Below are 24,358 nucleotides of genomic sequence, written 5' to 3' on the forward strand. Positions count from 1 at the left end.
TGGAAGATTTAACTTTTCTAAGAATCTGTCCATTTCTTCCAGGTTATCCATTTTATTGCCATATCAGTTCAGTTCAGTTCAGTCGCTCAGTCGTGTCTGACTCTTTGCGACACCATGAATCGCAGCACGCCAGGCCTCCCTGTCCATCACCAACTCCCAGGGTTCACTCAGACTCACGTCCATTGACTCAGTGATGCCATCCAGCCATCTCATCCTCTTTCGTCCCCTTCTCTTCCTGCCCCCGATCCCTCCCAGCGTCAGAGTCTTTTCCAATGAGTCAACTCTTCGCATGAGGTGGCCAAAGTACTGGAGTTTCAGCTTCAGCATCATTCCCTCCAAAGAAATCCCAGGGCTGATCTCCTTCAGAATGGACTGGTTGGATCTCCTTGCAGTCCAAGGGACTCTCAAGAGTCTTCTCCAACACCACACTTCAAAAGCATCAATTCTTCGGCACTCAGCCTTCTTCACAGTCCAACTCTCACATCCATACATGACCACTGGAAAAACCATAGCCTTGACTAGACGGACCTTAGTCTGCAAAGTAATGTCTCTGCTTTTGAATATGCTACCTAGGTTGCTCATAACTTTTCTTCCAAGGAGTAAGCATCTTTTAATTTCATGGCTGCAGTCACCATCTGCAGTGATTTTGGAGCCCCCAAAATAAAGTCTGACACTGTTTCCACTGTTTCCTCATCTATTTCCCAGGAAGTGATGGGACCAGATGCCACGATCTTCGTTTTCTGAATGTTGAGCTTTAAGCCAACTTTTTCACTCTCCTCTTTCACTTTCATCAAGAGGCTTTTGAGTTCTTCTTCACTTTCTGCCATAAGGGTGGTGTCGTCTGCATATCTGAGGTTATTGATATTTCTCCCGGCAATCTTGATTCCAGCTTGTGTTTCTTCTAGTCCAGCGTTTCTCATGATGTACTCTGCATAGAAGTTAAATAAGCAGGGTGACAACATACAGCCTTGATGTACTCCTTTTCCTATTTGGAACCTGTCTGTTGTTCCATGTCCAGTTCTAACTGTTGCTTCCTGACCTACATACAGATTTCTCAAGAGGCAGGTCAGGTGGTCTGGTCTTCCCATCTCTTTCAGAATTTTCCACAGTTTATTGTGATCTACACAGTCAAAGGTTTTTGGCATACTCAATAAAGCAGAAATAGATGTTTTTCTGGAACTCTCTTGCCTTTTCCATGATCCAGCGGACGCTGGCAATTTGATCTCTGGTTCCTCTGCCTTTTCTAAAACCAGCTTGAACATCTGGAAGTTCATGGTTCACGTATTGCTGAAGCCTGGCTTGGAGAATTTTGAGCATTACTTTACTAGCATGAGAGATGAGTGCAATTGTGCATTAGTTTGAGCATTCTTTGGCATTGCCTTTCTTTGGGATTGGAATGAAAACTGACCTTTTCCAGTCCTGTGGACACTGCTGAGTTTTCCAAATTTGCTGGCAGATTGAGTGCAGCACTTTCACAGCATCATCTTTCAGGATTTGAAATAGCTCAACTGGAATTCCATCACCTCCACTAGCTTTGTTTGTAGTGATGCTTTCTAAGGCCCACTTGACTTCACATTCCAGGATGTCTGGCTCTAGGTGAGTGATCACACCATCGTGATTATCTGGGTCATGAAGATCTTTTTTGTACAGGTCTTCTGTGTATTCTTGCCACCTCTTCTTAATATCTTCTGCTCCTGTTAGGTCCATATCATTTCTGTCCTTTATTGAGCCCATGGTTGCATGAAATGTTCCCTAATGTATCTCTAATTTTGTTGAAGAGATCTCTAGTCTTTCCCATTTTGTTCTTTTCCTCTATTTCTTTGCATTGATCGCTGAAGAAGGCTTTCTTACATTTTCTTGCTATTCTTTGGAACTCTGGATTCAGATGCTTATATCTTTCCTTTTCTCCTTTGTTTTTCACCTGTCTTCTTTTCACAGCTATCTGTATGGCCTCCCCAGACAGCCATTTTGCTTTTTTGCATTTCTTTTCCATGGGGATGGTCTTGATCCCTGTCTCCTGTATAGTGTCACGAACCTCATTCAATAGTTCATCAGGCACTCTATCTATCAGATCTAGGCCCCTAAATCTATTTCTCACTTTCACTGTATAATGATAGTTCAGTTCAGTCGCTCAGTCGTGTCCGACTCTTTGTGACCCCGTGATCGCAGCACGCCAGGCCTCCCTGTTCATCCCCACTCCCGGAGTTCACTCAGACTCACGTCCATCGAGTCCATGATGCCATCCAGCCATCTCATTCTAGGTCGTCCCCTTCTCCTCCTGCCCCCAATCCCTCCCAGCATCAGAGTTTTTTCCAGTGAGTCAACTCTTCTCATGAGGTGGCCAAAGTACTGGAGTTTCAGCTTTAGCATCATTCCTTCCAGGGATTTGATTTAGGTCATTCTGGAATGGTCTAGCGGTTTTCCCTACTTTCTTCAATTTAAGTCTGAATTTGGTAATAAGGAGTTCATGATCTGAGCCACAGTCAGCTCCTGGTCTTTTTTTTGTTGACTGTATAGAGCGTCTCCATTTTGGCTGCAAAGAATATAATCAATCTGATTTCGGTGTTGACCATCTGGTGATGTCCATGTGTAGAGTCTTCTCTTGTGTTGTTGGAAGAGGGTGTTTGCTATGACCAGTGCATTTTCTTGGCAAAACTCTATTAGTCTTTGCCCTGCTTCATTCCACATTCCAAGGCCATATTTGCCTGTTACTCCAGGTGTTTCTTGACTTCCTACTTTTGCATTCTAGTCCCCTATAATGAAAAAGACATCTTTTTTGGGTGTTCTAAATGATCTTGGAGGTCTTCATAGAACCGTTCAACTTCAGCATCTTCAGCATTACTGGTTGGGGCATAGACTTGGATTATTGTGATATTGAATGGTTTGCCTTGGAAATAAACAGAGATCATTCTGTCGTTTTTGAGATGGCCTCCAAGTACTGCATTTCAGACTCTTTTGTTGACCATGATGGCTACTCCATTTCTTCTGAGGGATCCTGCCCACAGTAGTAGCTATAATGGTCATCTGAGTTAAATTCACCCATTCCAGTCCATTTAAGTTTGCTGATTCCTAGAATGTCGACGTTCACTCTTGCCATCTCTTGTTTGACCACTTCCAATTTGCCTTGATTCATGGACCTGACATTCCAGCTTCCTATGCAATATTGCTCTTTAGAGCATTGGACCTTGCTTCTATCACCAGTCACATCCACAGCTGGGTATTGTTTTTACTTTGGCTCCATCCCTTCATTCTTTCTGAAGTTATTTCTCCACTGATCTCCAGTAGCATATTGGACACCTACTGACCTGGGGAGTTCCTCTTTCAGTATCCTATCATTTTGCCTTTTCATACTGTTCATGGGGTTCTCAAGGCAAGAATACTGAAGTGGTTTGCCATTCTTTTCTCCAGTGGACCACAGTCTGTCAGACCTCTCCACCGTGACCCGCCCGTCTTGGGTTGCCCCACGGGCATAGCTTAGTTTCATTGAATTAGACAAGGCTGTGGTCCTAGTGTGATGAGATTGACTAATTTTCTGTGAGTATGGTTTCAGTGTGTCTGCTGTCTGATGCCCTCTTGCAACACCTACCATCTTACCTGGGTTTCTCTTACCTTGGGCATGGGGTATCTCTTCATGGCTGCTCTAGCAAAGTGCAGCCGCTGCTCCTTAACTTGGACGAGGTGTATCTCCTCACTGCTGCCCTTCCTGACCTTCAACATGGGATAGCTCCTCTAGGCCCTCCTGCGCCCGCGCAGCCACCACTCCCTTATAGTTATTCCTAATAATCTCTTATAATCCTTTGTATTTCTGCATTGTCTGTTGTAACCTCTCCTTTTCCATTTCTAATTTTGTTGGTTTGATTCTTCTCTCTTTTTTTCTTGAGAAGTCTTGCCTAAGGCTTGTCAATTTTGTTTATTTTCTCAAAGAGCCAGCTTTTAGTTTTATTAATCTTTACTATTGCTTCTTTCATTTCTTTTTCATTTATTTCTTCTCATATGTTTATGATTTCTTTCCTTCTAATACTTTTGCGTTTTTTTTGTTCTTCTTTTTCCAGTTGTAAAGTTTCCTGGTGTAAAGTTAGGCTGTCTAGTCAATTTTTTCTTGTTTCTTGAGGTAGGATTGTATTGCTATAAACTTCCCTCTTAGAACTGCTTTTGCTGCATCCCATGGGTTTTGAGTTGTATTTTCATTGTCATTTGTTTCTAGAAATTTTTTGATTTCCCTTTTGATTTCTTCAGTAAGCTGTTGGTTATTTAGAAAAGTGTTGTTAAATCTCCATGTGTTTGTGTTTCTTACAGTTTTTTCCTTGTAATTGATATCTATTCTCGTAGCATTGTGGTCAGAGAAGATGCTTGATACAATTTCAATTTTCTTAAATTTACTGAGGTTTGATTTGTGACCCAAGATGTGGTCTATCCTGGAAAATGTTCCATGTGCACTTGAGAAGAAGGTGCATTCTTCTGCATTTGAATGAAATGTCCTAGAGATATCAATGAGATCCATCTCATCTAATATATCATTTAAGACTTGTGTTTCCTTATTAATTTTCTGATTTGATGATCTATCCATTGGTGTCAGTAGGGTATAAAAGTCTCCTACTATTATTGTGTTACTGTCAATTTCTCCTTTTATGTCTGTTATTGTTTGTCATATATATTCAGGTGCCACTATGTTGGGTGCATATTTATTTATCTTTGTTATGTCTTCATCTTGTATTGATCCCTTGATCATTATGTAGTACCCTTCCTTATCTCTTATAATCTTTGTTTTAAGGTCTATTTTGTCTAATATGAGGATTGCTACTCCAGCTTTCTTTTACTTTCCATTTGCATTGAATATATATTTCCATCCTCTCACTTTTAGTTTATATGTGTCTTTAGGTCTGAAGTGGCTTTCTTGTAGACAGCATATATATGGGTCTTGTTTTTGTATCTATTCAGCCTGTCTGCATCTTTTGATTGGAGCATTTAGTCCATTTACATTTAAAGTAATTATTGATATATATGTTCCTATTGCCATTTTCTCAATTCTTTGAGGTTGATTTTGTAGATCTTTCTTCTTCTGTTGTATTTCTTGACTATATAAGTCCCTTTAACATTTGTTTTAAAGCTGGTTTGGTGGTACTGAATTCTCTTAACTTTTGCTTGTCTGAAAAGCTTTTTATTTCTCCATCAATTTTGAATGAGATCCTTGTTGCATACAGTAATCTTGGTTGTAGATTTTTCCCTTTCAGTGCTTTGAATATATCCTACCATTCCCTTCTGGCCTGTAGAGTTTCTGCTGAAAGATCAGCTGTTAAGCATATGGTTTTACACTTGTGTGTTACTTGTTGCTTCTCCCTTGCTGCTTTTTATATTTTTTCTTTGTGTTTAGTCTTTGTTAGTTTGCTTAGTGTGTGTCTTGGCATGTTTATCCTTGGGTTTACTCTGCATGGCACTCTTTGTGCCTCTTGGACTTGATTGACTATTTCCTTTTCCATGTTGGGGAAATTTTCAACTATAATCTCTTCAAAAAATTTCGCATATCCTTTCTTTTTCTCTTCTTCTTCTGGGACCCCTATAATTCAAATGGTGTGTTTGATATTGTCCTGGAGGTCTTTGAGACTATCCTCAGTTCTTTTCATTCTTTTTACTTTATTCTGCTCTTCAGAAGTTATTTCCAACATTTTATCTTCCAGCTCATTGATTCATTCTTCTGCTTCTGATATTCTGCTATTGATTCCTTCTAGAGTATTTTTAACTTCAGTAGTTGTGTTGTTTATCTCTGTATGTTTATTCTTTAATTCTTCTAGGTCTTTGTTAATTGATTCTTGCATTTTCTTCATTTTGTTTTCAAGGTTTTTGATCATCTTTACTATCATTATTCTGAATTCTTTTTCAGGTAGTTTGCCTATTTCCTCTTCATTTATTTGGACTTCTGTGTTTCTAGTTTGTTCCTTCATTTGTGTAGCATTTCTCTGCCTCTTAATTTTTTTTTTAAACTTATTGTGTTTGATGTTTCCTTTTCCCAGGTTTCAAGGTTGAATTCTTTCTTTCTTTTGCTTTCTGCCTTCCTAAGTTTGGTCCAGCGTTTGTGTAAGCTTTGTATAGGGTGAGATTTGTGCTGAGTTTGTTTTTTTTTTGTTGTTGTTTGTTTGTTTTTCCTCTGATGGACAAGGCTGAGTGAGATGGTAGTCCTGTCTGCTGATGATTTGGTTTGTATTTTTGTTTTGTTTGTTGTTTAGATGAGGCATCCTGCACAGGGTGCTACTGGTGGTTGGGTGATGCTGGGTCTTGTATTCAAGTGGTTTCCTTTCTGTGAGTTCTAACTATTTGATACTCCCTAGGGTTAGTTCTCTGGTAGTCTAGGGTCTTGGAGTCAGGGCTCCTACTCCAGAGGCTCAGAATTTGATCTCTGGCCAGGAACAAAGGTTCCACAAGTGGTTTGTTATGGCATTAAATGAGATTAAAGCAAATATCCAAAAACAAGAAACCAAAGATGAACCCCAGACAAATGGCAGTTACAAAATCAGGTAAATAATAATTAAAATAATGGAATATGCACATATACATATACACCCATGAACGAAGTGAAACCAGTCCAACAAAAATAAAGTACAGTAGATTGACCCAGCAAACAATGTAAATCAAAAATTATATTTACCAGTTAAGAACAGAACTAACTAAAGCACAAACTGGAAACCAATACTAAAGCAAAGTGCCCAGTGGGGAATAAAACAATGAAAACAAAACTAGCAAACATGTTGAGAGGAAAGGAAAGAAAGAAAAGAAAGAAAGAATAGGCATGCAAAGTTAAATAGAGGTAGATGAAGAAGATTTATATACATCAAAGATTAACTGCAAGGGGAAAAGAACAGTAAGAAAGACAAACAAAGGAATAAATGTAGAAAAAATATACTAGGCTTTTTAAAAAAAATTAAAAATTAAAATTCTAAAAAAGAGAAAAGAAAAAAAATGGAAGATGAAAAAAGAAAAAAAAAAAAAAAAAGGAAAACTCCACAGAACTGCAAAAGCCCAACGTAGAGGCAGAGGTTTATAGCAACAATAAAATGTGTGACTGAATATACACATATACATATACACCCATATGCAAAAGCAAAACAGTCCAACAAAAATAAAGTACAATAGATCAACCTAGTGAACAAAGGAAAACAAAAATTTTATCTACCAGAACAAAACTAACTAAAGCACAAACTAGAAAACAAAACTAAAACAAGGGACCAATTGGAAAATAACGCAATGGAAATAAAACTAACAAAATGTTGAGAGGAAAACAAAGAAAGAAAAGAAAAAAAGAATAGATATGCAAAGTTAAACTGAGGTAGACAAAGATTTATATATATTAAAGATTAAGTGCAAGGGGAGAAGAACAGTAGGAAAAGCAGCCAAAGGAATCCATGTAGAAAAAATAATAATAGGTCTAAATAATTAAAAATTAAAATTAAAAAAATAGAAAAAGGAAAACTCCACAGAACTGCAAAAGCCCAATGTAGAGGCAGAGGTTTATAACAGCAATAAAAAGTGTGACTGAAGGGGGAAAAAAAAGCTCAAAAGCTTAATTAGATTTCATAGTAGTATAGTGTATAGTGAAGTCGCTCAGTCGTGTCCGACTCTGCGACCCCATGGACTGTAGCCCACCAGGCTTCTCCATCCATGGGATTCTCCAGGCAAGAATACTGGAGTGGGTTACCATTTCCTTCTCTAGGGGATCTTCCCGACCCAGGGATTGAACCCATTCTCCTGCATTGGAGGCAGACGCTTTAACCTCTGAGCCATCAGGGAAGCCCAATTAAATTTCATAGTGCCAAAAAAATTGACAACTACAACAGGCTTTGGGGGAGGAAAAAAAAGCAAAAAAAAAAAAAAAGCCAAAAGACTACAGAGCAAGTTAAAACATAAGAATAATAAATGTTTTCTTGAGTCACTGCTGTCAAAGTCCTTTTTCTTGTTGGGAGTCACAGTCCACCTCACTTCCCTAGGATGCCCTCCAACACTGTGCTGACCTCTGGACCTGCTGTGGGGGCATCTCAGACTCTAATCTGGTCCTTCTCCTATATGTTCTTGCCTCCAATGTCCACAGCTATCAGAACTAGTGTGGTTTCTTTTGTGGGAGCTCTCAATGACCTTTTATACGTTTCATAGACACAGAGTCTGCCTAGTTGATCGTGTGGATTTAATCTGCAGTTTGTACAGCTGGTGGGAAGGTTTTGTGTCCTCTTCCTTAGCTACACTGCCCCTGGGTTTCACTTGTGGTTTTATTTCCACCTCTGCATATGGGTCGTCCACTGGGGTTTGCTCCTGAGGCTGCCCTGGAAGACTTGGGTTTGCCCCTGTGAGGGCCAGGTGTGGAGGTGGTGCAGCTGCTTGAGTTGCAGGGGTTCTGGCAGCACCTAGTACTCAGGGGACTTGGCAGCTAGGGGAGCAGGAAATGTGGTGCTCTAGAAGGGTATAGCAAACCGTATTGACCAATATGCTCCAGTATTCTTGTTTGGAGAACCCTTCTCCCTGACAGAGAAGCCTGGCAGGCCACAGTCTACAGGGTTGCAAAGAGTCGGACACTACTGAAGTGACCCTGCGTGCATAGACGCAAGACTTTTATTGCCTGTGGCAGCTTTGTTCCAGTGAGAGTTGAGCTTGAAGGTGGTGCAGCTGCTTGGCTTGTGGGGATCCTGGAGGCGCCAAGTGTGCAGGGACATGGACTGCCTCTGCTGCACGAGTTATGGCACTGTCAGTGTCTTTTTTCTAGCCTCTTTTAGCTGGTGATCAGAAAGCCTCTTTGGCCAGTCTTTGTCCATAGTTCCACCCTTTCAGGCACTTAGAGGGATCCCTTGCCTGGGGTCCTTCTCTGTTGTTCAGTGCATCAAGCCCATAGAGGGGCCCCCCTAACTGGGGTCCTACTCTGTAGATTGGCATGTCAGGCACTTAACAGGGCACCTGGGTGGAGCCCTACTCTGTAGTTCAGTGTATCAGGCATTTGATGGGCTAACCTCTCTATTGTTCAGCTGCCGATGCTGGCATGTGGGGAGAGAGAGGCAATAGTGATGGCTCCACCTACTATGCTTGATTCAACAGTATCGCCTTGCTTCCGTGGCTGCCTGGCTTTCCTCCACAGGCATTTCCCACCACAATCTCCTCCCTCCCCTCCCCTCAATATGACTCTCTGAGTCAACAGCAGTCCTTGCCCTGGGATTGCTCCGCACTCCCCAGACTAGCTCCCAGCTGCTGCGCCTTCCAGGGGACCCTCGTCCCTGTCCTGGGTATGTACGGCTGTGGCTAAGACTGTCTGATTCTCATTGCATTTAGGCTGCCACAGATCAGCTGTTTCACTCTCAGCCTTAAATGTTTCTCCTCTGACTCAGACCATTGCCCTGATGTGGGGATTGGATCCCTGCTTCAGTTCCGCCACCCGCCAAGGGCAGGTCCAGTCCTATTAACACTCCTGTTTCTCCCTCTAGTTTCCTCATCCTACTGAGTTTTGCGTGGCTCTATATATTCTTTTGGAGAAGGCAATGGCGCCCCACTGCAGTACGCTTGCCTGGCAAATCCCATGGATGGAGGAGCCTGGTAGGCTGCAGTCCATGGGGTCACTAGAAGTCGGACACGACTGAGCAACTTCACTTTCATGCATTGGAGAAGGAAATGGCAACCCACTCCAGTGTTCTTGCCTGGAGAATCCCAGGGATGGGGGAGCCTGGTGGGCTGCCGTCTCTGGGGTCACACAGAGTCGGACACGACTGAAGCAACTTAGCAGCAGCAGCAGCAGCATATATTCTTTTCCTCTGGTTAGGTACTCCTGTCTGCTCTCAGCCTGTGTTCTGCATGCACTTTTGTGTCTGAAGGTGTATTCTTGATGTATTCATAGAGAGAGATGTACTCCATGTCCACCTACTCCTCTGCCATCTGGTTCTCAATCTTGGTTTTTTGAATGCTGAGTTTTAAGCCAGCTTTTTCACTCTGCTCTTTCACCCTCATCAAGAAGCTCTTTAGTTCCTTTTCATTCTGTGCCATAAGGGTGGTGCTAGCTTTGTATCTAAGGTTATTGATAATTCTCCCTGCAATGTTGATTCCAGCTTGTGCTTTATCCACCTGGCATTTCATATGATATACTCTGCATAGAAGTTAAATAAGCAGGGTGACAATATACAGCCTTGATGTACTCCTTTCCCAATTTTGAACCAGTCTGTTGTTCCATGTCTGGTTTTAACTGTTGCTTCTTGACCTGCATACAGGTTTTGCAGGAGGCAGGTAAGGTGGTCTGATATTCCCATTTCTTTAAGAATTTTCCACAGTTTGTGGTGATCTACACAGTCAAAGGTTTTAGCGTAGTTAATGAAGCAGAAATAGATGTTTTTCTGGAATTTTCTAGCTTTTTGTATGATCCAATGGATGTTGACAATTTGTTCTCTGGTTCCTCTGCCTTTTCTAAATCCAGCTTGAACATCTGGAAGTTCTCATTTCACATACTGTTGAAGCCTAACTTGAAGGATTTTGAGCATTACTTTGCTAGCATGTGAGATGAGTGAAATTGTATGGTAGTTTGAAAATTCTTTGGCATTGCCTTTCTTTGGGATTGAAATGAAAACTGAAATTTTCCAGTTCTGTGGCCACTGCTCAGTTTTCCAAATTTGTTGGCTTATTGAATGCAGCCCTTTCACAGCATCCTCTTTTAGAATTTGAAATAGTTCAACTGGAATTCCATCACCTCCACTAGATTTGTTCATAGTGATGCTTCCTAAGGCCACTTGGCTTCACACTCCAGGATGTCTGGCTCTAGGTGAGTGATGACACCATCATGGTTATCTGGGTCATGAAGATCTTTTTTGTATTGTTTTGTGTATTCCTGCCACCTCTTCTTAATATCTTCTGCTTGTGTTAGGTCCATACCATTTCTGTCCTTTATTGTGCCTATCTTTGCATGAAATGTTCCCTTGGCACTTCTAATTTTCTTGAAGAGATCTCTAGTCTTCTCTATTCTATATACAAGGTACAGCAGTGTTAGTTATCTTTATCATGTTGTACATTACGACTCTAGTATTGTACTTATTTATCTTACAACTGGAAATGTGTGCCTTTTGACTGTTTTGATTTAATTCCCTCCCCTCACCCTACTAGCCCTGGTAACCATAAATCTGATCTCATTTTCTATGAGCTTGGTTTTGAAGTGTAACTGACCTACAACACCATGTTAGTTCCTGTCACACAACATGTTTTTGTTTATTCGTGAAGTTGTGTCTTACTTTTTTGTGACCCCCATGGACTGTGGCCACCAGGTTCCTTTGTCCATGGGATATCCCAGGCAAGAATAATGAAGCACATTGCCATTTCCTTCTAAAGGGGATCTTCCTGACCCAGGGAGTGAACCTGAGTTTCCTGCATTGTAGGCGGATTCTTTACCACTCAGCTACCATGAAGTTTCACTATTCCTATGCATTTCAAAATGATCACCATGATAATTCTAGTTTAATCTTACAAAGATACTACATACTTATTGACTATATTCCATACATTATACATTTTATTTTATGCTCATTACTCATTTATTTATAACTGAAAGTTGGTACTTTTTAATCTCCCTGACACATTTCTCTCCTTCTCCCACCCTTCTCTTCTCTGGAAACTGTTGGTTTTCTATATCTATGACTCCTCTTTTGTTATGTTTATTCATTGGCTTTGTGTTTTACTTTCCATGTATAAGTAAAAGCATACAGTATTTGTCTTGGTCTGATATTTCACTTTGCATATTTTCATTCATGTTGTCACAAATGGCAAAGTTCCATTCTTTCTTGTGGATGAGTAATATTCCATTTCATATCTTCTTTCAAAAAATTTATTGATTTTTGGCTGTACTGGATCTTCGTTGCTTTGTGTGGGGTTGCTCTAGTTGCAGCAAGTAGGTGCTACTCTTCATTGTAGCGCACAGCCTTCTCACTGTGGTGGCTTCTTTTATTGTGCAGCATGGGCCCTAGGTGGATGGGCTTCAGTAGTTGCACCACGTGAGTCTAGTAGTTGTGGCACATGGGCTTAGTTGCCCCGTGACATGTGGAATCTCTCTATACCACATGACTTGTAGAATCTCTCTATACCACATGACTTGTGGAATCTCTCTGATCCACAGGGATCAAACCTGTGTCCCCTGCAATAGTAGGCGGAGTTTTAACCACTAGACCACCAGGTATGACCTTCCATATCTTCTTTGCCCATTCACCTATCAGTGGGCACTTGGGTTTGTTCTATATCTTGTTTATTGTGAGTCATGCTGCAGTGAACATGTGGGTGCATATATCTTTTCAAATCAGTGTTTTTATTTTCTTAGGATAAATACCCAATAGTGGAATTGCTGGATTATATGATAATTCTATTTTTAAGTTTTTGAGGAATCTCAGTACTGTTTTCCACAGTGGCTGTACCTATTTACATCTCTGTAAACAGAGCATAGGTGTTCCCTTTTCTTCACATCCTCACCAACCCTTGTTATTTGTTGTCTTTTGGATAATAGTCATTCTGACAAGTGTGAAGTGATAGTTCATTGCCATTTTGATTTATATTTTCTTTATGGTTAGTGACGTTGAACTTCTTTTCATCCTTGTTGGCCATCTGTATGTCTTCTTTGAAAAAAAAGTCTACTGTGGTCCTTTGCTATGTTTTAACTAAGTTGTTTTGGCATTTTTTGATGTTGTATTGTATGAGTTCTTTGTATACATTGGAAAATAACACCTTGTTGACAAATATCTTTTCCCATTCAGTATGAAGACTTTTTGTTTTTTTTGATTATTTTCTTTGCTGAGCAAATGTTTTTTAGTTTGATATAGTCCTATTTGGTTTTTTTTTTTTTTTTGCTTTTGTTTTCCTTGCCTGAGGAGATTAAGATCTCCCCAAATATTGCTAAGACTGATGTCAAGAGTGTACTGTCTATGTTTTCTTCTAGAAGTTTTATTGTTTCTAGTCTTATATTTGTCTTTAATCCATATTATATTATATGGATTATAATATTTTTATATTATTATATTTTTTTGTATATGGTGTGAGAATGTAGTCTAGCTTGATTCTTTTGCACTTAGCTGTCTAGTTTTCCCAATACTGTTTGTTGAAGATGCTGTCTTTCCCCCATGGTCTATTCTTGCTCCTTTGTTATAAATTAATTGCCCACATAAGTTTGGTTTCATTTCTGGGCTTTCTATTCTGTCCTACTGATCTATGTGTTTTTGTGTCAGTTCTATACTGTTTTGACTACTGTAGCTTTGTAGTATAGCTTGAAATCTTAGAACATAATATCTCCAGTTGCATAGAATAAGTTTTTAACTTCAGACCTTACATTTGAAGGAACAGTCACCATCTTCATTCTTTTCTAACTGCCTTCAAGAGGGAAATGCTTCCCATCAACCCAGTTAGGAAGACTGAGATTTTCTCAGATCTTTTCTATGAGTATGCTTTTTTCAAACTTCTTGTTCCCTCTTTGAGATGAATTCTTAAAATTTAATGCCTCCTGTCAATCCTGCTATGCCAGCCAACGTAATGACAGTGTGCCATCTGCTTTCTATAGAGTGATAATTTGATGCTCAAGTTTGTGTGCTTTCACCCATTCTGCAGATTTGGGCCACCTTTCTGTGAGACATACAGCTGGCCTACCAGCTGTCTTCAGAGGCTTACTCTTAACACTCTTGGGTTGTACACAAAGTCAGCCACAGAATGTGGGTCGCGTGTAGGTGAGGTGTGTAGAGCATTGGTACTTCTATGCTATTGCGGAGGGGCCTGAATATGAGGTGTCCCCAGAAACTCATGGGTTGGCTCTCTGATAAGGTCTACAAGTGTTTGTAAGATCTAAATCACCTTTATACCATCTGAGACCCTTGGCTGCTATTTTTTCAGTTTGTTCCTATATCCAGTCATGCAGCATATTCAGTGCTCTGAATGGGGCAAGAAATAACTGTTTTTTTTTGGGGGGGGGCACTATTCCACACAACCTGGAAAGCCAGGTGTTCACTTAAATGCTCTTAGTTTCTCTCATGGAAGAAATTGTAGACCAAGAAGTTTCCTTTTGGCACTGAGCAGTGCCACCTTGTGATTGAAGTGACACTGGTAAAATAAAACTGTTCCTCTTACCCTCATCAATGTGAGGTTAATCTTGGATTTTTTTTTACTCATCGGTATACTGGAACTTCTCTGCTGGACTCTCTGACTTCTACAGAGGCATGCTTTCATGAGGTAACTGTCAAAACTGGTATCCTTTGTTGGGAAGACAGTAGAAAATGCTGTTTTGTCATTTTAATGACATCATTATTATTTTAAGTAAACTTTTGACTGTTAGGTTGATTAAAAATAAGAAAAATAAAAGTTTTGACTTTTATCTTCACTTGTTCCTTCTTTAGTGCCTTTCGTTACTTACACAGATTTAAGTTTATACCTGCATCATTTTCCTTCTCTTTAAAGAATTTCTTCGAACATATCTCACAAAGCAGGTCTACTGGCAAGAAATTTCCTCAGTTTTTTTTTTTGCCTGACTTTTTGTCTTTATTTCTCCTTCACATTGAAGAGTAATTTCTTTGGGTACAGAATTCTAAGTTGGTGGTTTTATTCTCTCAACACTTAAAATATTTCACTCTATTCTTTTCTTGCTTGCATGAGAAGTTGGATGTGATTTTTTATTTCTCTATAGCTTAAGGTGTCTTTTTCCTCTGGCTTCTTTCAAGACTTTTTCTCTGATTTTATGAAGTTGAGAAATGATATCCCTAAGCATAGTTACTTATTTCTTTTTGGCATTTATTGTATTGGTATTCTCTGAGCTTCCTGGATTTGTGGTTGGTGTTAACATTAATTTGGAGGAGATTCTCAGTCATTGTTTCAAATATTTTTTTCTGCCTCTTTTTCTTTTATCTGGTATGCCCAACATTATGTATATGCTACACTTTTTGTAACTGTCCTACAGTTTTTGGATATTTTACCTCCCACCCCAGTCTTTGTTTTCTGTGTTTTTTATTTTTGTGTGTTCTATTGATATGTCCTCTCAGTTCAGTTCAGTTCAGTCGCTCAGTCATGTATGACTCTTTGCAACCCCATGGACTGCATCACACCAGGCTTCCCTGTCCATCATCGACTCCCGGAGCTTACTCAAACTCATGTCCATTGAGTTGGTGATGCCATCCAACCATCTCATCCTCTGTCATCCCCTTCTCCTCCTGCCTTCAATCTTTCCCAGCATCAGGGTCTTTTCAGCTGAGTCAAACTTCTGAAGTATTGGAATTTCAGCTTCAGCATCCTTCCAATGAATTTTCAGGACTGATTTCCTTTAAGATGGACTGGTTGGATCTCCTTGTTGTCCAAGTGACTCTCAAGAGTCTTCTCCAACACCACAGTTCAAAAGCATCAATTCTTTGGTGCTCAGTTTTCTTTATAGTCCAACTCTAACATCCATACATGACTACTGAAAAAACCATAGCTTTGACAAGATGGACCTTTGTTGGCATAGTTATGTCTCTGCTTTTTAATATGCTGTCTAGGTTGGTCATAGCTTTTCTTCCAAAGAGCAAGCATCTTTTAATTTCATGGCTGCAGTCAGCATCTGTAGAGATTTTGGAGCCCCCCAAAATAAAGTCTGTCACTGTTTCCATTGTTTCCCCATCTCTTTGCCATGAAGTGATGGGACTAAATGCCATGATCTTAGTTTTCTGAATGTTGAGTTTTAAGCCAACTTTTTCACTCTCTTCTTTCACTTTCATCAAGAGGCTCTTTGGTCCTTCTTTACTTTCTGCCATAAGGGTGGTATCATCTGCATATCTGAGGTTATTGATATTTCTCCTGGTAGTCTTGATTCCAGCTTGTACTTCATTCAGTACACCATTTCTCATGATTACTCTGAATATAAGTTGAATAAGCAGAGTGACAAGATATAGTCTTGACATACTTCTTTCACAATTTGGAACCAGTCTGTTGTTCGATGTCCAGTTCTAACTGTTGCTTCTTGACCTGTGTAAAGATTTCTCAGGAGGCAGGTCAGGTGGTCTGGTATTCCTATCTCTTTCAGAAGTTTCCACAGTTTGTGGTGATCCACAGAGTCAAAGGCTTTGGCATTGTCAATAAAGCAGAGATAGATGTTTTTCTGGAACTCTCTTGCTTTTTTGATGATCCAATGGATGTTGGCAATTTGATCTCTGGTTCCTCTGCCTTTTCTAAATCCAGCTTGAACATCTGGAAGTTCTCAGTTGACATACTGTTGAAGCCTGCCTTGGAGAATTTTGAGCATTACTCTGCAAGGGTGTGAGATGAGTACAATTGTGTGGTAGTTTGAACATTCTTTGGCATTGCCTTTTGTGGGATTGGAATGAAAACTGACCTTTTCCAGTCCTGTGGCCACTGCTGAATTTTCCAAATTTGCTGGCATATTGAGTGCAGCACTTTCACAGCATCATCCTTCAGGATTTGAAATAGCTCAACTGGAATTCCATCACCTCTACTAGATTTGTCCATAGTGATGCTTTCTAATGCCCACTTGACTTTGCACTCCAGGATGTCTGGCTCTAGGTGAGTGATCATACCATTGTGATTATCTGGGTCATGAAGATCTTTTTTTGTATAGTTTTTCTGTGTATTCTTGCCACCTCTTCTGAATCTCTTCTGCTTCTGTTAGGTCCATACCATTTCTGTCCTTTATCGAGCCCATCTTTGCATGAAATGTTCCCTTGGTATCTCTAATTTTCTTGAAGTGATCTCTAGTCTTTCCCAATCTATTGTTTTCCTTTATTTATTTATTTTTTTGCATTGATCATTGAGGAAGGCTTTCTTATCTTTCCTTGCTATTCTTTGGAACTCTGCATTCCAATGGGTATGTCTTTCCTTTTCTTCTTTGCCTTTCACCTCTCTTCTCTTCTCAGCCTTTTGTAAGGCCCTCTCAGACAGCCATTTTGCCTTTTTGCATTCTTTTTTGGGGGATCATCTTGATCACTGCCTCCTGTACAATGTCAGGAACCTCCATCCATAGTTCTTCAGGCACTCTGTGTATCAGATCTAATCCCTTGAATCTACTTGTCACTTCCACTGTATAATCATAAGGGATTTGATTTAGGTCATACCTGAATGGTCTAGTGGTTTTTCCCTACTTTCTTCAATTTAAGTCTGAATTTGGCAATAAGGAGTTCATGATCTGAGCCACAGTCAGCTTCCTGTCTTGTTTTTGCTAACTGTATAGAGCTTCTCCATCTTTGGCTGCAAAGAATATAATTAATCTGATTTTGGTATTGACCATCTTGTGATGTCCATGTGTAGAGTCTTCTCTTGTGTTATTGAAAGAGGGTGTTTGCTATGACCAGTGCGTTCTTTTGGCCAAACTCTGTTAGCCTTTGCCTTGCTTCGTTCTGTACTCCAAGGCCAAATTTGCCTGTTACTCCAGGTGTTTCTTGACTTCCTACTTTTGCATTCCAGTCCCCTATAATGAAAAGGACATCTTTTTTGTGTGTTAGTTCTAGAAGATCTTGTAGGTCTTCACAGAACCGTTCAACTTCAGCTTCTTCAGCATTATTGACTAGGTATAGACTTCGATTACTGTGAAATTGAATGGTTTGCCTTGGAAACAAATAGAGATCATTCTATCATTTTTGAGATTGCATCCAAGTACTGCATTTGGGACTCTTCGTTGACTACGATGGCTACTCCATTTCTTCTAAGGGATTCTTGCCCACAGTAGTAGATATAATAGTCATCTGAGTTGAATTCACCCATTTCAGACCATTTCAGTTTGCTGATCCCTAAAATATTAGTGTTCACTCTTGCCATCTCCTGCTTGACCACTTCAAGTTTACCTTGATTCATAGACCTAACATTACAGGTTCCTATGCAATATTGGTTGCTACAGCATTATTGTTCCATCACCAGTCACATCCACAACTGGGTATTGTTTTTGCTTTGGCTTCATGTCTTCATTTTTTCTGGGGTTATTTCTCCACTGATCTCCAGGAGCATATTGGGCACCTACCAACCTGGGGAGTTAATGTTTCAGAATCCTATCTTTTTACCTTTTCGTACTGTTCATGGAGTTCTCAAGGCAATAATACTGAAGTGGTTTGCCTTTTCCTTCTACAGTGGACCATGTTTTGTCCTCTAGCTTAGTGGTTCTTTCCTCAGCTGTGTCCAGTCTACTGAAACCATCAAAGACATTCTTCATTTCTGTTAGATTTTTGATCTCTAACATTTCTTCTTGGTCCTTTCTTAGGATTTCCACTTGTCTGCCTACATTGCTCATTTGTTCCTGAATTCTGTCTACTTTGTCCATTATAGCCCTTGGTATATCAATTATAGTTGTTTTCAATTTCAGGACTGACAATTCAAACATCCTTGTCATATCTGGCTCTAACATTGCTCTATGTCTTCAAATTGTGTTTTCTTATTTTTTTGTGTTCTTTGTATTTTTTTTTTTTTTTGATAGCCAGGCTTCCTGGGAAGGAGAATGGCTATAAATAGTCATTTTGTAATGTGGTGATGAGGGCTTCCCTGATGGCTTAGTGGTAAAAAATCTGCATGCCAAAGCAGCAGACATGGGTTCTATCCCTGGGTCAGGAAGATCCCCTGGAGAAGGAAATCACAATCCACTCCAATATTCTTGTGTGGGGAATCCCATAGACAGAGAAATATGGCAAGCTACAGTCCATGGGTTTGCAAAGAGTTGGACGCAACTTAGTGATTAAACAACAAGAAATCTGGTGACGAGTTGTTGGGGAGAGGAAGTGTGCTATAGGCTGTGTATATCCCAATTCAGTGAGCCCATGCCTCTGCACTGTGAACTTTACAAGTGTTTTTCAGTTCTTTCTCCTCTCTTTTGTGCAGCATGATGGCTGAGAGTTGGCTGGAACCTCTCTGAGGTCATTTAGGCTCTGATAATACCCTAGAGTCTTGTTAAGGTCCTGGAGGTAAATATCACAATATGTAGGAAACCTCCATAACTGGCCACTCTGGGGTGGTTACCCTTTAGAGGTGTCCACACAGTACTTTCAGCAATTCAATTGCAATTCAGGTTTTCCCACCTTGGCACTGGTTGCCCTTGGAGTTTCTGTTAGACATTCTCTGATCTGGTAATCCGTGATTCCCTGTATTTGCCTATCTGTCCAATATTGTCTGCAGTGGTTTGCCCTTACTTCTTTTGCAGATCCTAGGAAGATTTGTTGATTTTTCAGTTTGTTAAGCTTTTTACTTGTTACTAGGGCAGAATGTCAGTTTTTAACCTTCTTACATTCTGGGCTGGCAGCTAAAGCATTTGTTCATTTTTGAAGGTCCTTGCTTAGTGGGAATCTTAGATTAAGCTTCTCACACTGCAGTGGGTTCAAAGTTATATCAGTACTGGTATTGAAATATTTTTCAAGGAAAACCAATTTTTGCATTTTATTATCGTCTCTATCAGGTTTTAGCTTAATAATTTTTTTCTGTTCTGTTTTGGTTCTTTGAATTTTTTTCTCCCTTTTTTCTGAGTCTAAGAAAATAATTAGAAGCATGTTTACTTTATGTTTTCCAATATGTATTTTTATTTTAATAGTGGTACATTTCTGAGAGAATAATCTGTCATGCTGTAGAAAGAGGAACTATTTTCTCTGTGGCCTTTTAAAAAAATGAATGATGTCTTAAATTCTTTGCCACTAGAGGGAAGCATTTAATTGAAACACTCTTCTAATTCCTAGAGATAATTTTAGGCTGAAATGTATATTTAAGTTGCCTTTCACATGTTATAGTTATTTCTTTATTCCTTTTCTGGATAATTTTTATGCATAGGTCCCGTACATAAAGGGACCATCCTTTCTAGTTTGTTATCTTTAAATGGGGAATTTTATTTGAAATAGCTAATTTGCTCAAGGATAGCATGGGGAAAGATTGCCAGTTCAGTAACTTTCCATATGTAGTTTCACATCCAAGCTATTGTGTTCATCACCTCTTTTAAGACAAGTTTGGCCTCCGTTTTTTGTGTCCTCTATTACCTTCAAGTTAAACAGGATATTGGAATGGCTCATATGCTTCTGTGTGGTTAATTATTTTCAACACTGCATACAAAAAATCCTCCACAAATCTTTCCATATGAATGAATGGCTAAACGAATATCCAACTGGCCTGATGGACATATTTATTAGAATATTCTAATATAATTAATACTAAATTAATGATCTTTCCTACATTATGGTTCTTCCTCTCTAATTGATCATTCCCCCCCCCACCACCAACTGCCTCTCTCTCTCTCTCTAAGTTGCTTCAGTTGTATCCGACTCTGTGTGACCCCATAGATGGCAGCCCACCAGGCTCCCCCGCCCCTGGGATTCTCCAGGCAAGAACACTGGAGTGGGGTGCCATTGCGTTCTCTTCTCTCTCTCTCTCTCTCTCTCTCTCTCTCTCTCTCTATATATATATATATATATATATATATATATATATATTTCCTATATATATTTCATTTCCTATAATTTCTTCCTCTCCATGCTTACTGTCACTTCCTTAGTGCAGGCCAATACCATTTATTGCTTTATCATTGTTATAGACTCCATCCTTTTAAACATGCATCCTAACCATCTGGCTACCACACTGTTGATAGAGTGATCATTCAAGTTAAAGACTACAAATAAAGTAGTGAGAGTACAAATAAATAGAAGCTGGCTATAAATTTGTTTATCATGGGCACAGAGAGGCACTTGCTGAAATTAGTACACAAAGGCTGAATAAATTTTTTATGTCAAACATCCAGTTCATTTCCTTGAAAGAAGAAAAGGGGATTTGCATTTCATAAACATTGCCTGACTCAGTAATCAGGGAATGGCAGAGGAAAGATGCTCAAACAGAAGGGAAACCTTAAAAATTATCAAGGGTAAAAAATAGAGACTTAACTTCAATGATTTAACTCTAAATGAATAAACTTGAATGGATGTTTCTTACTAGTTAATTCCTACAAGAGACTGGTGAGAACCTCTGCTATTTTGAGAAAGCTTCTTAGCATAATCAGGGATAAATTTATAGAAAAATTATTTCTAAAGGAACCTAATATAAAAGCTCAATAAACATCAATTATTCATGGAAAAAAGTTATTGAGTACATGCAGCAGAACAACATACGTGACTTAAAGCAATTTTCACAAGTCAGCCCTATCTACATTACCTGGGAAATTTGTCTCAATGAATTTTTTGAACTCTTCTAGTTTATCTTCATTATCATCAATGTTAATCTTTGCTGTCAGAGTATATATATTACCAAACTTGTTCTTGAGGTGACGTGGGCTGCCTAGGCACTTGAACTTTCCCTTTACCATGATGGCCAGTCTGGTACAAAAGGCCTCACATTCTTCCATGCTAGAGGCACAAAGGATATATGGATGAAGAGACTCCCTCTCAGAAGCAAAATTTTATATTTCAAAACAGAGCTACGATTATAAGGCAACACTTATAGTAAGAAGGCTTTATATTGCAAGTGATCATTACTAAGACAATATTTGGAAAGAGGAGATTTAAAGATTCAAAGCAGTTGATTTCTAAATTCACAAGAGAAACACTTCCCTGACTTCCTACCTTCTACCAAGTCTGGATTTCAGAACTTAACTGAGTATTCTAGATTTTACCCAGGAATCAGCATTTGCTCACAGTCCCTCTTATGTACGTCACATACTTAGACAAGTTCACTGACATATCCCTGACTCAAACTAATTCTCTCTTATACACTTCTAACTTTCATCTAAGTCTCCTAATGGGTCATACCTGTGGGAAGATATGACGATAGCTTTGCCACTATTACATATCCATGTAACTGTGTCCCACATTTGGCGCCTGGCTACTGGGTCCATGCCAGTAGATGGTTCATCCAGGAAAACAACTGAGGACTTTCCCATTAGGGCGATAGCAGTATTCAATTTACGTTTGTTTCCTCCACTTTATTGTCAAAGAAGGAGAGAGAAAGTGCAGGAGAAAGAAGAAATAAGGTTATCATTAATTCAACAGAATTAGCTCATATATCCACAATGCTGTGTATACACCAACTCATTTTCATTGAAATGACTTTAGGAGGGGTATGCTTTTTTAGCATCATCAACAAATATTTTTGTTTTGAAGAGATAAATAACCATAGGGATACAAGAATGAATGTGTTCTTTTTGAAATGCAAAGGCTACAGATCGTGTCTGCAAAAGGTTAACTTCATACAAATGTGATCTGCATCTGAACCCTGACGGGAAGTAAGGCTATGTCACCGTCATTGCTTCTGTGTGACAGAGTTGTCAGGTTGAGTTTACAGGCATTCATTCTAAACAGCAGAAATACAGATGGGCAGTAGGCAGCTTAATAAATAAACAGCATAATGTCTTACCTGTATGTGTGGACCAGCTTGTCAGCATGGGTTTCCATGTGCATTGAACACAAAAAGGTTTCAACATACATGCCAATGTCTGGCTCAGGAACACCCCGCAGCCTGGCGTACATGATCAGCACTTCCCGACCTGTCATGTGGCTCAGCATGGGGTCAGATTGAGGACAATAGCCAATTCTTGACCTAATCTGAATCAAGAGGGTAATTCATAAGCAATAAGCCTAAGTTGATTATTCCATTGAACATACAGTAACATGGATGAGAGAGAAAACCTGAAGTTTCTAGCCCATGCCAGCAAGAAGATGTGATACTCATAGAGCTCTGAATAAGAATTATTTCTTTTTCAGTCTAAAGAAACTTTACACCTGGAACCCACTGTAGTAAAATGGAATACTAATATCCCTCACTGGAATTTTCAGTACATATCTATTGTGCACTGCAATGCACCCAAGATAACTCTTTGTTAGATGAAATTGCATATTCAAATATCACTAGGAAAGAGCCATTCAATTAAATCTATTAAAATAATGTATAGAATTTCACTTCCAGTAGTAGCCAGTAACTTCTATTAAGCCAACTATCCCACAGATGAAAATTATCATATACATTATATATATCTTCTATGAGCTTCCCTGGTGGCTCAGATGGTAAAGAATCTGGCTGCAATGTGGGAGATCCAGGTTCAATCCCTGGATTCGGAAGATCCTATGGAGAAGGAAATGGTTACCCACTCCAGTGTTCTTGCCTGGAGAATTCCATGGACAAAGAAGCCTGGTGGGCTATTGTCCATGGGGTCACAAGGAGTCAGACATGACTGAGCGACTAACACATATCCTTACATATTGAGTTGGCAAAAATGTTCATTCAGGTATTTCCATACCATCTTACAGGAAAACCCAAACAAACTTTTTGACCAATTCAATATATATAAATACAATAATAAATAAGTTTAGCTATATTGAAATAAAAAGCTTCTGTACAACAAAGGAAACCATCAGTAAAATGAAAGGGCAACCTACCAAATGGAAGAAAATATTTGTGAATTATATACCTGATAAGGGGTTAATATCCAACATATAAAAGAACTCATACAACTCAACATTAAAAAGACAAACAATCTGATTTAAAAAATAGGCATAGGACCTGAATAGACTTTTTTCCAAAGGAGATATACAGAAGGCCATCAGGTACCTGAAAAGGTTCTCAACATCATTAATCATTTGGGGAAATGCAAATTAAAACCACAATGAGCTTTCACCTCACACCTGTTAAAATGGCTATTATCCAAAAGATAAGAGATAACAAATGCTGGTGAGGATGTGGAGAAAAGGGAACTCTTGTGCACTGTTGGTGAAATGTAAATTAGTGTAGCCACTATTGAAAATAGCATGGAGATTAAAAATAGAAGTATCGTATGATTCAGCAGTTCCACTTCTGGGTAGGAAAAAAATGAAGGAAGGAAATGAAAATCCTCCCTCACTCAAAAAGATATTTGCACCCCTACATTCAATGCAGCATTATTTACAATAGCCAAGACATGGAAACAACCTGTCGATATATGAATGGATAAAGAAGGTGTGGTATATCTATACAATGGTATATTACTTTAGCCACAAAAGAATATTATTTTACTTTACTTCATTGAAGAATAAATCTTTGAACCTTTCTCAGAAATTATGATTGTTTCAGTTTTTTCTATTCTATTTCTTCTGAGGTCAGTTTTAATAATTTGTATGTAACTAGAAAATTAGTTTTATTAAAGATTTAAATTTTATTTGCATGAAGTTGAATCAAGTACTTTGTGTTTCTTATAACTTCTTTTCAATATATTTATGTTCCCTCTCTTTTTTAATAAGTTCATCCATTTCTTTGTTTTTACAGTTCTAGTTTTGACTTCTTAGTTGGTTGGCTCTATATTTTTGTATATTAATTTATGTACTTGTCTGCATTTATACTTTTATATGCTTTCCTTCCATTAATTTTTTTCTGAGACAGGTGTTTATAAGCTTTTTGTTTTTATTCTTTTTAAAATTGAAATGCATATATATAAGAT

At 39.0% G+C, this 24,358-nt stretch overlaps 1 protein-coding gene across 1 annotated transcript in view; it reads right to left on the reverse strand.

Moving 5' to 3' along the window:
• Window positions 1-24,358, reverse strand: part of LOC138076171 (phospholipid-transporting ATPase ABCA3-like) — a 253,186-nt gene that overhangs the window by 13,482 nt on the left and 215,346 nt on the right. Inside the window, exons 28-30 of the mRNA XM_068968392.1 lie at window positions 22,306-22,493; window positions 21,702-21,872; window positions 21,109-21,299 (exon numbers count right to left, since the gene is read on the reverse strand). Of these exons, the coding sequence (XP_068824493.1) occupies window positions 21,109-21,299; window positions 21,702-21,872; window positions 22,306-22,493 (550 nt within the window). The remainder of the gene's footprint in view (window positions 1-21,108; window positions 21,300-21,701; window positions 21,873-22,305; window positions 22,494-24,358) is intronic.

Source organism: Capricornis sumatraensis, chromosome 3 (assembly GCF_032405125.1).
Source record: "Capricornis sumatraensis isolate serow.1 chromosome 3, serow.2, whole genome shotgun sequence".
In the NCBI taxonomy this organism is placed as follows: Eukaryota; Metazoa; Chordata; class Mammalia; order Artiodactyla; family Bovidae; genus Capricornis; species Capricornis sumatraensis.